The 12,950-nt window shown below is 45.9% G+C and overlaps 1 protein-coding gene across 7 annotated transcripts in view; it reads right to left on the bottom strand.

Moving 5' to 3' along the window:
- Window positions 1–12,950, bottom strand: part of AFF3 (AF4/FMR2 family member 3) — a 575,972-nt gene that overhangs the window by 536,240 nt on the left and 26,782 nt on the right. For all 7 annotated transcript variants that reach the window (XM_045077717.1, XM_045077718.1, XM_045077719.1 and 4 more), the window contains exon 2: window positions 1,250–1,369. In XM_045077717.1, coding sequence (XP_044933652.1) covers window positions 1,250–1,302 — 53 coding nt within the window. In that variant the 5' untranslated portion in view covers window positions 1,303–1,369. The remainder of the gene's footprint in view (window positions 1–1,249; window positions 1,370–12,950) is intronic.

The following is a 12,950-nucleotide window of genomic DNA, read 5'->3' as shown; positions in this document are numbered from 1 at the left end:
TTTAGAAAGATAAAAGTCACTAGAAGGCTATCACTGGAAAAAAATCACTGGAAATAACCCACATATCATCCACATAATCTATAAATCTTAGAACAGTTTAGCTTTAAAATTGTACATTGCATATTCATGTGCACACCACTTGCAGTTTTAGACACATGTGAACTCTTTACTGAATTAAAGCAAAAAAAAAAAAAAAAAAAAATACCAGAGGCAGAACAGAGTGCAGTTAATATGCTTGTTCCAGCAGATGTTCATTCCCGTAAATATTAAACATAAAACAAGTTCCTCCAGGAATATGCGGGCAGTGATTTTACCACCTGAATAGGGCTGGTTGGAAACATTTGGGGGGGGGGGGGGAATAAGAGGGATGCCGAAGCAGCCAATGGGATTTTTAAGAAACCCGCAACGAGAATTAAACTGCTTCTAGCGGCGATTTACCTACAGCAGCTCTTCAACGTGAGAACGCGGAGCAACAGATCCCGGAGTGCTTCCCCGGCCGCCCGCCCGCTCCCCAGGCTACGAGCTGTGAGCGTGGAATAAAGGGACACGCGGGGAGCCGGGGTGGGGAGGAGGAGTATAACTGTAGTGAGGTGTGAAGAAAGGACCCAAAGGAATTGTGAACCTCGAGGAAATGAGTCTCCCTGGGCCAAGGCCTCTGGAATTCCCGCACGGAGAAACACTCGCCCCCTGCCCCCGGTGTTCACTTTCCATCTCGGGTGGGAGCGGGTAGCAGACAGAGAAGATGCAGCCTCCCAGACCCGGCGCCTCCAGGGAGGAGGCTGGAGCATCCTCTAAGGGCACTTCGCAGCAGCACCAACTCCAGGGGGTCGCTGGTGTGAACCAGAGGCTCTTAAAGAAGAGGGAGGGCGCAAATGAAGCGAAGGGAGGTGAGAGGGGCTGGGGGCCGAGGGGTGGATCCCCAGGCACTAGTGACACGTTCTAGAAATCGGGTCTTTTTCTCTCCATGGCTGCGCTCTGTCCCCCGGCTCCCTAGATCACCAGCGCCTGGGCTGGGGCGGCAGCACCGGGCGAGAGAACAGGAAAGGGGGCAAGAAGACGGGGAGGCGGCCGTGCATCCACCCAGGGGAGACAGGAAGGAGCCAGCTGGGGGCCCGGGGGGCGCCCCCGACCCACCCCACCCCCACGGCGGCCGACCGCTCCTAGCCCCCAGCCCAGGTAAGGGCGCGCGGGCCGCCGCGGCCGCCCCTCGCCACTCCCGCCTGCCCAGGCGGCCGGCACAGGGACTCACCACAGCGACTCGAGGTCCCATTCCTGGAGCAGGGCTAAGTCGAAGCTGTCCATGGTGGGAGGTGTCAGCGCCGCCGCCGCCGCTGCCGCCGCTGCCGCCGAGGCTCGGGCCGCCCGCGCGCTGCAAGGAAAGGCGCCGCTCAAGGTGCATCCCGGCCGCGCCGGAGCGGCCGCCGCCTGCCCCCTGCCCGCCCCCGGGTCGGGCTTCCCCGCGTCCCCCGCCTCCGACTCCCAGCCCGCCGTGCGGGCGGTAGCGGCCGGCGCACTCACCCGCTCTTCGTCTCGCGCGCAGGCACACTCAGGAGAGAGCGGCGAGCTCGCCGCGCCGCCGCCGCCGCCGCCTCGCCCCCCTCCCTCCCCGCGCCAGCCCCTCCTCCCCTCCCTCCCGGCGGCCCGGCCCGCTGCAGCCGCCGCCGCCGCCGCCGCGGTGCTCTGCGCCCGCCCGCCCGCCTCTTTCTCCTCGGGGAGGCGCGTGTGCGCGGGCGAGGCCAAGGCGCGCGCGCGCCGTGAGCCCCGCGCCGCGCCCGCCCCGCGCGCCCCTGCGCTTTCCGCGCGGCTCCCCGGGGTCCCGCGGCGCTCGCAGGCCGCGCCGCCCCCTCGCCCCGCGACCCTGCCACCCGCCTGACCCGCCGCCGCCCAGGGCCGCCCGGGGCAGTCCCGCGAGTCGGGGCGAAGGGAAAGGCGATGGTGCCGAGCGCAGGAGGATGCTGAGCCGGGCCGGGCCTGCCGCATCTTCAGCCTTTCGCCCTCGCCCGACCCCACCCGGCCCTGGCCAGGCAGCACGCACTTCTCTTAGGGCCCAGAATTCCCCCGACCCTGCCAGGCGCCCCCGCGGGCGGTGTGCCAGCTGCAGCCCTGGAGGGGGTGCTGGGAAATTCCCTGGCCGCCCCAGGCACGGGGAGAGTTAACTGAACTGCCTGCAGCCGCGCTGTAAACAAATCGTTTAAAATATCTGGAGTCAGTAAGTTAAGTGAAAGGGAGGAAACCTCTTCTGACAGGACCTGCAGTTTGGCCTACAGTGGGGGCCCCACCATCCTCCAACTGGCCGTCCCTGAAAACTAACCTCCTTTTTCTTTCTTACGGGGGTGGGGCAGGCCTCTGGGTGTAGACTGCTAACTTCTCACCCCATCTCCTGAGTGACAAAACTGTCAGCTGGAGGATGATAGAGTATCATTGTGGCTCCTAAAATTCAGGTCTTTTTTATTATTACTTCCTTGATTGTAAAGAACATCCCCACCCCCCTCCTCACTTTTACAGACATGCTGAGAAGTCCATGCCTAGATCAGGGCCATGGCTCTGTTTATCCACAGTTGGCCAAAATCAAAACCCCTTCTCAGTTCCCTGACTCTCTCATCCTCTTGGCCACAGTTCTGGAAGCCTCGCTCAGGATTCCAGAGAATTCCTGGAGAGAGTGCCACAAGAGCATTGTGGTTATATCTCATCACTTGCACCAAACCCCTAATTTTCTGCAGCACATAAGTCCTTTCCGATACTCTCCCCTTTGTTCACTCTCAAGAAGGACCACCGACTGGGGCCACCAGAAATCTAGACTCTTGTGTGAAAGTCACAGGATCCCTCCATCAAACCTCCTCACTTCCCTGACCTCTGAATGAGGATTATTAGCAAATGAAGTTTTGAGAACACATAGAAGAAGAAAAGACCAATAAGAATGCTTACCTATTTGGGATCTGATTACAAAATGCTCAGCCCTCCTTTCTTCCCCTAGCTCTGAAGTATTTTGCTTTATTAGCATCCGTAACTAGTGTGCAAATGTAAAACACTAAATTAAGAGAGAGTATTAACATAGTTTGAGAAAATGGCTTTGTTATTTTACAAACTGACAACTCCCAGCCCCTAAAAACCTCCCTCATTAGTTGAAGGTAGTAACAAGGCTACAACTGAACAAAGAGAATGTGAATAGAGGAGAACGTACAGGTGTGAAGGGCTGTCTTCCCAAATCCCAGCCTACAGTGCATTTGGAGAGAAGAAAAAAAAATCTGTCTTCCTAATGTCTCCTTAGCATAAGCCTTGTTGGAAATGTTTGCTCTGGCAAAAGTGAGATGCCTGAGACATCCAGACAGCATTCCCAGGAACAAAGGATGGGGGTGGAGGGTGGAGGAGAGTGAAAGAACAGCCCCTCTCTGGAAGAACTGCAAGTTCCTTGGCCTGAACAAGAAATGCATCCTGTCCTGTGCTCATGGCTGCAGCCTGGAAGCTTCTCCAGAAAGGAGACCTCCCACCCCTTACAGAGACCTGGCTTTCCTTCCCTTCCCACCACATCTGTTTATACAAAGGAGGGCAGCTGGAGAAAAACAGAACCATGTTTACTGGGAGTCCCATCCTAAGCTTGAAGCTTAAGATGCAGATTTGCCTTCACTACAGAGGTTGAAGATAAATAGATGGCCCAGGAAAAGGAAAGAGGGAAAGCACTGAGGGGTATAGAGCTGGTGGAGTGGTTTACTCATAAAAGGCCTCTCCCCAAAGCCACATAGGAATGGGTAGATTTGTATTTGAATTTCAACACAGTTCCTCGTGTTAATATATGAATGTACTTGAGCCTAACGCAATTTCAGTGTGGGTATTTAAATATTTTTCTTCAGGAATAGCCTTTATTTTCTGTTTGGGGCCTCCTAACGTAAAGGAAGTTGCATTAATACTTTCACTTCCAGTGTATGTTTTTGTGTATAGTATCCAGTTGGAGAATATGGTCTTTTGAAGAAGCCCAAATCATACTCATAGATATCATTTTTATTAAGTTGTCATAGAAAATAAATCTAAATTAATAATATTTACAAGGAAAATGTAGAACAGTTAATGAGAGCCTTTATATGGTGATCTTTTTTATTATTTTTTTATTAATCTTTCTATTTTTAAATTATTTTTATTTATCTGGTATAGCAAGATGTTTGCCATTATACCAAAACAAGTGCTTAATCCAGTTGTCAAAATGTTAAATTCTTAATAAAAAGCAAAAAGTTTGGACTTCCTGGGATTAGAAATTCCAGAACTAAAAGGGAGGTTTGGAGGTTTTGGTTTTGGGGTTTTTTTGTTTGTTTGTTTTTGTTTTTTTAAACTTGTAGAGGAATAGGGGACTACCTAAATTAAAAATAAAAATAATAAAAGCTAGTGTTTCCTCTGAAGGGGGTGGAGTTTCTGTGCATGTTAAAGACTTGGTGACTTAAGAGACTCTTCTCTGGGGACAAAGGCAGATAACCCTCCAGAGAACTGAATGAAACCCCCCAGCTCTGGAGTCTGCAGAGTCCCTGCGAGGAGTTAGCTGAGGGAGGAGCTTAGGCTCCTAGATCAGGGGTGTTTTTCTGAGTTAAATCTATGAATGGAAGGGACTGAAAAGTGAATCCTCCTCAGTCTGGGGCAGGCCTAGAAGTGCACTCAGCAAGGGCCCCACTCACATTCCACCAACCTGGAGTTAAAAGCCTCCAAAACAGACCCAGATGCAAATCTGTGGCATCCACCTAAGATCTCCTTCTGGATACAAACTGAAAGGAGAGAAATCTAGCACGGATTTTATTAATTCATGCTTTATTCTGAAGATGTGGCTGCAACTCAAGTGACTGGATGGGAATTTTCCTTTTATAATCTCACCGTTCCCCTAGAAAAATACACCTGGCTAAAAGTCAGATGGGCAGGCCCTCTTGCCAGAAGGTCAGAGGAGCCCCCACCCCATGTCGTACAGCATTATTTGTCACTGCACCTTCTCTCCTGTTCCAGCAAGGCTGCAGACATCACAGTCCGCTTCTCTCAGAGGTTTCTTGAGTGTTTGTAACTGTATCTAGGGATTGCAGGATAAACCCTCTAGGCTTTCTGCTTGCAAATTACATGCTAATATGTCGAGCTCCAGGGCAGCTTCGGTTTTAATCCATCTCGGAGTTCTAATGTCTTCAGGCCTTTCCCTCTGCACTGGTATCTGAGTGGTTCTAGCCTGGGATTTGAGATGCCTCTCTTTTTCTGTGGTTTTGGTTTTTTGTTTTTTTTTTTTTTTTTCATCATTCACCAGGTCCCGAGCAGATGGTGTGGCTGTGCTGGCTGTCATCACTCCTCCTATGTTGCCATGGAAACACGGGGCATAGGGACCATCTCTGCCTTGGGCTCTCTGACAGTATCCTCTGGCAGAGAACTTAAGCACTCTGGCCCCCTCCCCCTTGCCTGCCCACATCCTGCAGAGTTTGAGAAGGACTTGTAGCCCTGGTAGCCAGGGTCATTTCAGAGATCATCTGAGGACATGTTCCCCACAAGTGGTTGTGAACTGACTGCAGAAAGAAGGGGGAGGGGAAGGAGTGCTGATAGCCTAGTTGTGCAGCAGTTGTGTTGCAATGGTGGCATATTTAGATTTTCTGTCCCCTCAGCCAGATGCTGTCATGGCTGGTTATTGCCCAGACGTCGAAAGAGATGCTCCTAAGGTTGCATCTGCTCATCAGGCAAGAGACTTAATGAATGTAAGCATGTTACTAGTGTTGTATACACTTTATTGACAAGCTACCTCCTCCAAGTGCATTCCTTTTTTTCCTTTGTACAAAACCAGGTTTTCTCTAAGGAATGTATGTACCTTCCTCAAACTTTCCAACATCTTCTTGCCTACATAATTCACTTATATAGCCACTGAGACATTAATTAGATTCAGAAGTCCATGGAAACAGCAGAGTTGGGCAGGGTCAGAGGCCAGGCAGGGCAGAAAAAAGAGCGGGGAAAATGACCCCTTGGGAGATGGGTAAGGAAGCAGAGGGAAATTTTTCATGCCATTCAAGTACCAAATAAGACAAATTTCAAAATGTGGTCAACTACCATAACATTGTTTAGAGATTTAAAGTATTGTCCAATTAAAGAGTTCTTAAAAAAAAAAAAAGTTAATTTGGTAGAAGAATTCCGCGTATGTGTCTTTGGTGTTAGTTGCTCCTTATATAGCTGGTACAAAAGACTAGTGCGTGAAGCACACCACATTTTAAAAAAGAAAAGAAACAAAGCAGGCATATCTACTGAAGATGAAAATACTGGCAGAAAAGGCATAGGCTAGTCATTAAAGTAGATCAGAAAAGTATTCCTTATCACAGATCATGTATTTCATGCCACACTGACCTACTTGGGGGATAATCCCCTTGTTTGTGATTCAAGAATCCCTTAGTGCTGGTAACAAGAACCAACCATCCTGATTTAAGTTTAAAACTTAATATCCCCACTGACTCTTTGGCGTACTTCTTCAAGATGTGCACTGGCCATCCGTGCAAGATTTAAAGACTATTAATAAATTGAGAATAGGAAACAATTAATCATAATGACTACAAACATTTACATATTATAATATTTCCATATTATCGCTGGGTACTGCTCTAAGTGGCAACTTCATTTTCTCCTCCTAACACCACACAGGGTGTTACTATTGTTTTTATTTTACAGGTGAGTAAACTTAAGGAATGGATAAGCATCACAAACCAAAGCATGGCAGATAGGGGATTAGACCTAGTAGCCACATACCACACCACCTTCCATAACTTTCGCTAAATAATCTATAGCTCTGGAGTGTTTCTATGCCTGCAGATGCTTAGAGAATGAATGTAATATGCACCCACTCAGAAGGTAAAAGAGAGCCCTCTACTCTCTCCATACAATTTTTCCTTTAGTTTTTGACCTCTGAGCTCTGCCGTGCCACAGCTGGAGAAAGACACACACTCTCCCAAGTCTCAGTGTCTTCCTTTGCAACACGAGAGGGCTGAGTTGGCCATTCTTTGTCTTTGTCAGATTTTGTCTCTGACAGTTCTAAAATGTTAGAATTCTAGTTTCAGCTGTTCCTCCTAAGCACTGCCAGACAGGAATCCCTGGAGTACATCAGGAAAGCCATAAATCTTTTTTTGTTTAAAGGTAGGACCGCCTCCTTGGCTTAAACAAATATCAAGGTGTTGGTCTGTTCCAAACAAGAGCGCTTGCTGTTCTGTTAAGTGTTCACAGACAGCAAGACCAGTGTTCCCAAGAGGAAGAGACATGACTTTGGTCTGGGGGGAAATGTGAGAAAGAAGTCATAACATGACTAAAGGTGTCAGACTTTTTGCTCTATAGCACCCCAGAAGGTTTTCAGGCATGGAATGACGGTCCCCATAGAGCCGGTGGAGGACATTGGAGTTGCAAATGGACCAACTATGGCTCACAGCCTGAAGACACAGAAATTCCAAAATTATATGTTGATGGGTTAAATATTGACGTGGACAAAGGGCAACAGTATAAGATCCTCACAAGGTCTTTCAGGTAGCGGTATCTCCTGTAGGTCAAAGTCCATAGTGAATGTCCTCCATCCAGAAAAAAAGAAATAGTAGAGTCTACCTCATCAGGAGACCAACAAGTATGACAGTCACTGCCAGTTGCCTACCCAATATGCATCTTCCTCTTACTTACAAACAAAACCCAAGTTGTGTTTGGGGAACTAATAAGCCCAGCTTGCTCTATTATAGCAAGAACTGAGCCTATAACACAGCTTGGACCAATGAGACATAGTTCAAGTTCTGGAATTTCTTCGGAGTCTTTGCTTTCCTGAAATAGGCACCATCTCTTCCTCTAGGTCACTTCCTTCTTCTTGTCCAGAATGTATTTAAATGTCTGAGGTGGAGCAGCCATCTTGGACCTTAAGGGCAAAAACCACAGACTAGGGTTTACAGAACTGAAGTTAAAAGGAAGCTACAACCTGGGTGTTTTTTTGTTTGTTTGTTTTTTGGGTTTTTTTTTTTTTTCACACAATTATACCATCTTCAAACCACCTATCTCTGGATTTTGGAGACAAAGCAAGACTCTATTTGGCTGAGCCACTGTAGTCATGTTTCGGTTCTTACAGCTAACAGATAGAGAAGTAAGTCATGGTCCCTCCAATGTGCCTGACACACTATCACATATAGTCAGGTCTTCCAGATGTCCTAGCCTATGTGCCCCAGCCTACATGCCCCAGCAGAGGCAGCATTGCAAGAGGCCCAACCATGATTCGGAGAAGCTTACATTTATTTTCCTAAGCATAATCCTGCCAGAATCCTCTGGGTTCACTCCACTTGTAAGAAACTATGCTTGGTTGTCTGAAGACTGATTAATCTGGCTTCAGCACTTTTTAAAATATTCCATATTAATAACTGTCTCTTTATTTTTGTGTTATTTATTAACTTGGTTAATTTATTGTCACATCTTCACAGGGATACTAGAAAATCTCATTTCTGGAAAATAGTGCAGGAATAATAATAGTCAGCCTTTCTTGTGTCCTTGCCACATACATAAAAATATGCATGTTTCAGACTCAGTCATTGTTTCTACCAATAAACTAATTACCACTGTATGAAGCTGATTTACTTCAGAAGGAGTTTAGAAAAACAATTAATTAAGCACAGTATTTTGAAATATAAACTACATAACAGAATTAGAACCCTATAATAAAATTGCAAAAGCTTGAAATTTGGAAGAAACTATGGAGACACTCTCTAGCTAACCTTCCACCCCATAGAGGAATTACTTCCAGATCAGCCCTGGTATGTTCAGCCTACAAATGAGCATTTCTAATGATAGGTAGCTCACTCTGTTGAAAGGCTTCCTATTCCAGAACAACATTCTTCCTTATATTTACGAATCCCAAATCGAGTTCCTTGTAACTGTCTAACATATTACTAACTTGCAGTAAGTACTCAATTAAAGCTCAGTTTCACTGAATTCCTTCTCTGGGTGCTCCATATATTGAGACATGTGGGTTCAAGTAATTTCACTGGCACCTTTGGAAGAGGGAATTCCCTGCCCAGTTGGGAATACTATACAGAGAAGGAGAGCCAGGCTCTCAAAAGGAGCACATGAACAGGGGAATGAGAGAAACCCCACCTTTCTCCAAATAATAGTTGGTTCCTTGAAAGAATGGAGCTTCAAAAGAACTTAAGTTGGCCACAAGAAGGAAAATGCACACCACAAGATGGAGGGCAGAGAGGGCATCAGGAAACTCCTCAAAAGAAAGATACCTCCCTGCTGGATCTCAGGGAAGAAGTTGCACACTGGGAGGTAGAAAATAGAAGTCCAAGATCATAGGAGGAGGATGACAGTGAGGAGAGGAAGGAGCCTTGATTAAACCTATGAGTCTAAGGGTCAGGCCCAACATTAAATAATGACAGCAGCTCCTTCAAGGGATGGTTCCCAATGTTTTTCCAAAGCTCCAATTCTCCTGTGATGCTTATTATAATTCTATATACCTAAACAGTTACATTTTTATGAATTTAGCATTGCTTTCTGTCATTCTCTAGACAACAATAGGAGGTTTATTAAAACATAAAGGGAGATTCTTCCTCTTAGTCCTGAGTGAGTATCAGCCCAGATCCCTGTGTTGTCATCCCTGTTGTCTCCCTCTCAAGAATACAACCCCAAGTCAAGGATGAAGTCACTGGGGATACTTACCCAAGCCCAAGCCTTGGGGTCCGGCTGCATGACCAGATAAGTCCCTGCAGATATTTATTTACCTGACAAACATTACTGAATACTTAATTCATGCCAATCACTGGGTTAAGAAATAAGGAGAGAAGGATAATTTTTTTTAAAAAAGTCACAAAGCCCACAGTCTAGACAATAATACACATATCTTCATTCACTTACTTATTAACGAATATTTATCGAGCCAGGTTTGTGCTCAAACCTGTGCTTGGCACTCACGTTACCACCCTAAGTGAAACAGACATGGTCTCAGTGAGGAGGGGTACCGATTATATTACAATGTGAGTAGTGCTATGATGAGAGAAGTGCACATACCCTGGAAGATCTTTCTAGAAAGAATGACTGACTTGTGTTCCAGGTCATAAATGGACTTTTCCAGCATAAGGTGGGTGGGAGAAGACAAAAAAGCATAACAACCTCTTTATGCCATTCTGTGCCACCTGCTATGAGAGAGGTGTGTGTGTCTTCAAAGCTATTAGAGCAAGTAGGTGATGATTTCTGCCTGAGGCACTCTTAAAGGGCTTAGTAGCAAAAAGAACATTTAGGTTGGGTCTAAAAGAATGAGAGCTAAGTTGGGTAGTTGGTAGTGATGGAAGAGCATTCCGGGCAGAAGGAAAAGTACACGACAGAGTGCAGAGGCGAGAAACATGTAATGTTCCAATGACAGAGAAGGCTCTGTGTGGTCAAAGCCTGCCTTGGGCTGGGGGAGGGGGTTGAAGTATTCAGTAGGTCGTGTTTGGGTGGGAGCAGAAGTAGAATGAAGGGAGAAGGGAAAAGGAGCCAAGAACAGGGCAAGAGATTGGGGCCAGGTGGTAAAAAAAAAAAACAAAAAAAAAAAAAACCCTGTTTTGCTCTTGTGAAAACATTTTAAGGGAGCAGGAAACGAACATCAGAGATTCAGTAAAGGAGCATGTGAGTGAACAGCAGCTGCCAAACCCAGGGGACAACTGAGAGCTGAAAAGAGGAAATGGTTTCTGAGAAACCAGAGAAAGTATTTCACAAAGCACTCAGCCCAGAGGTTTGTCTGTCTTTCTTTTTCTTTCTTTCTTTTTTTTTTTGTAAAATCAAGCAAGACTATAAAGCCCTTTCCTTAGCACAGGGCTGACCACATCATTTGCAGAGCCTAGAGCAAAATGAGAATGTTGAGCCCCTTGTGCATAAATTAGTAAGAATTTCAAAGAATGACAAGCACAGGACCCTTCTAAGTGTGGGGTCCTGTGGGACTGCTTGGATCACACGTTCACAAACCTGGGGCTGCCGAGGTACTTTTGTGCTCTGGGGCAACTTTTCACTAACAACGTGAGTGGATGCTGGCTCTCTGGGGCCTGTCACAGGACTGGCTGGGAAGTGCCTTGAGAACATAGCACTGCACCCATTCAGTTTGCACCAGGCAAGTCCCCTGCACTTGAGCTCATTCCAAAATGAAAAAGTCTCTTTTTCCTGATAGTATTGAAAATATGCACCAAGGAGTACAATTCAAGCCATGCCCAGCTGTATGTCTCAGAGGGAAACATTAAACGAGAAGTACTTTCAATCTTTCTCTCCCCTTTATAAGAGCAGGTCCTCAAAAAGACTTGGGTTTGCTAAGCAAGGTGATGATAGAAATGGAGGAGAGGGAAACTGAGGGAAGGAGGAAATCGTTCTGCAAAATAAAACAAAAAATGACAGGCGTAAAGGGAGAAATGAAGAACTTGGCCAGAGGAGAAAGGGAAAAGAAGGGGCAGCAACTAAAAGGAGTAGAAATTTGGGGAAAGACAGAAATATCTAAATGGGATTTCAGAAAGTTTTGGAATATGATGTAATTGCATTCTCCAGCCTCTTAATGAGCCTCAAATAAAAAACTGCACTGCTCAATGAAGTTTAGGAGACAGAGGCAGGGTGTGTGTATGTGTGTGTGTGTGTGTTTTAGGGGAGATGGTTTTCAAACAGCGGCAGATCAGAGTTATCTAGGGGAAAATTCCAATGGCCTGCCCCACCCCAAGACAGCATGAGGATGAACTGGTGTGAAATAGTTTGGAGAGTCCCTGACTGAGGGAAGCTATCACACCACTGGCCGGGATAAGGCTTCTATTTTGGCCCTAGCCCAAGTCTTTTTCTTTGGTGGCCCTTGGTCTATTTGTCTCTTTGCTCTCCAGATGATAGTTGGTTCCTTGTCTATTTGTCTACCCTTGGGGTCAGTTCTACACGTCAACTACTGTTGCTTTAGAAAAAGACTCCGATGACTGGGGGAGCCAGTTACTTCCACCTGTTCTTCTTTAAGATAATCTTCAGGTCACCTGGCTGGCTCAGTTGAAAGAGCATGCAAACTCTTGATCTTGGGGTTGTGAGGTGGGTGTAGAAATTTATTTACATAAATAAATAAATAAATACATACATACATACTAAAAAAAAGAAAGAAAGAAAGAAAGAAATCTTCTATTCCTATTCTTTTGTTTTTCAGTAATATTTTGGAATCAGCTTGTCAGGTTACACACAAACACATGCACAGAAAAAAAACAACAATAATATGGTAACACTTTGACAGGAATAGCTTGGGGAGAGTATTTCAACAATACGGAGTCTCCTATACCTGAACATGCACCATGCCTCTGTTTATTTAGATTTCCCTTTTTAATATAATATAAATTTATATTAATTTTTCACATCTTTCTGTGTTGAGATCTTACATATAATTTGTTAGATTTTTTTCTCTAGATGTCTGATTAAATGCATTCATTCTAATAATTTTTCTGTGGTTTTATTATTTCCTATGTACACAATACTTCAACAATATCATCATGTGAATGATAGCTGTTTTTTTCCCCCTCTGCAATCCTGACACTGTAACTTATCAGCTAGAACTTTAAGTACAATATTGAGAGAAGCAGTAATGATGGGCACCCTTGCCTTATTCCTGGCTTCAAAACTAAGGATTCTTTGTAGAACTTTTATCAAATTAAGAAATTCCCTTTCTGCACCTTTGTTAACTTTATAGCTATTATTGTTTGTTTATTGAAATCATGAACTGGGAACACCTGGGTGGCTCAGTCTGTTAAGTGTCTGCCTTCAGCTCAGGTCATGAGAGTTCCACATCTGGCTCCTTGATCCATGGGGAGACTGCTTCTCCCTCTCCCTTACCACTCCCTCTGCTTGGGCTCTGACAGATAAATAAAATATTTATTAAGAAAAGAAATCAGGGGCGCCTGAGTGGCTCAGTGGGTTAAGGCCTCTGCTTTCGGCTCAGGTCATGGTCCCAGGGTCCTGGGATCGAGCCCCAC

This window comes from Mustela putorius, unplaced genomic scaffold (genome assembly GCF_011764305.1).
Source record: "Mustela putorius furo isolate JIRA1106 unplaced genomic scaffold, ASM1176430v1.1 tig00000224_pilon_pilon_pilon, whole genome shotgun sequence".
Taxonomy (NCBI): domain Eukaryota; kingdom Metazoa; phylum Chordata; class Mammalia; order Carnivora; family Mustelidae; genus Mustela; species Mustela putorius.
The sequence above is the reverse complement of the archived record's forward strand: the minus strand, read 5'-3'. Positions and strand labels throughout refer to the sequence as shown.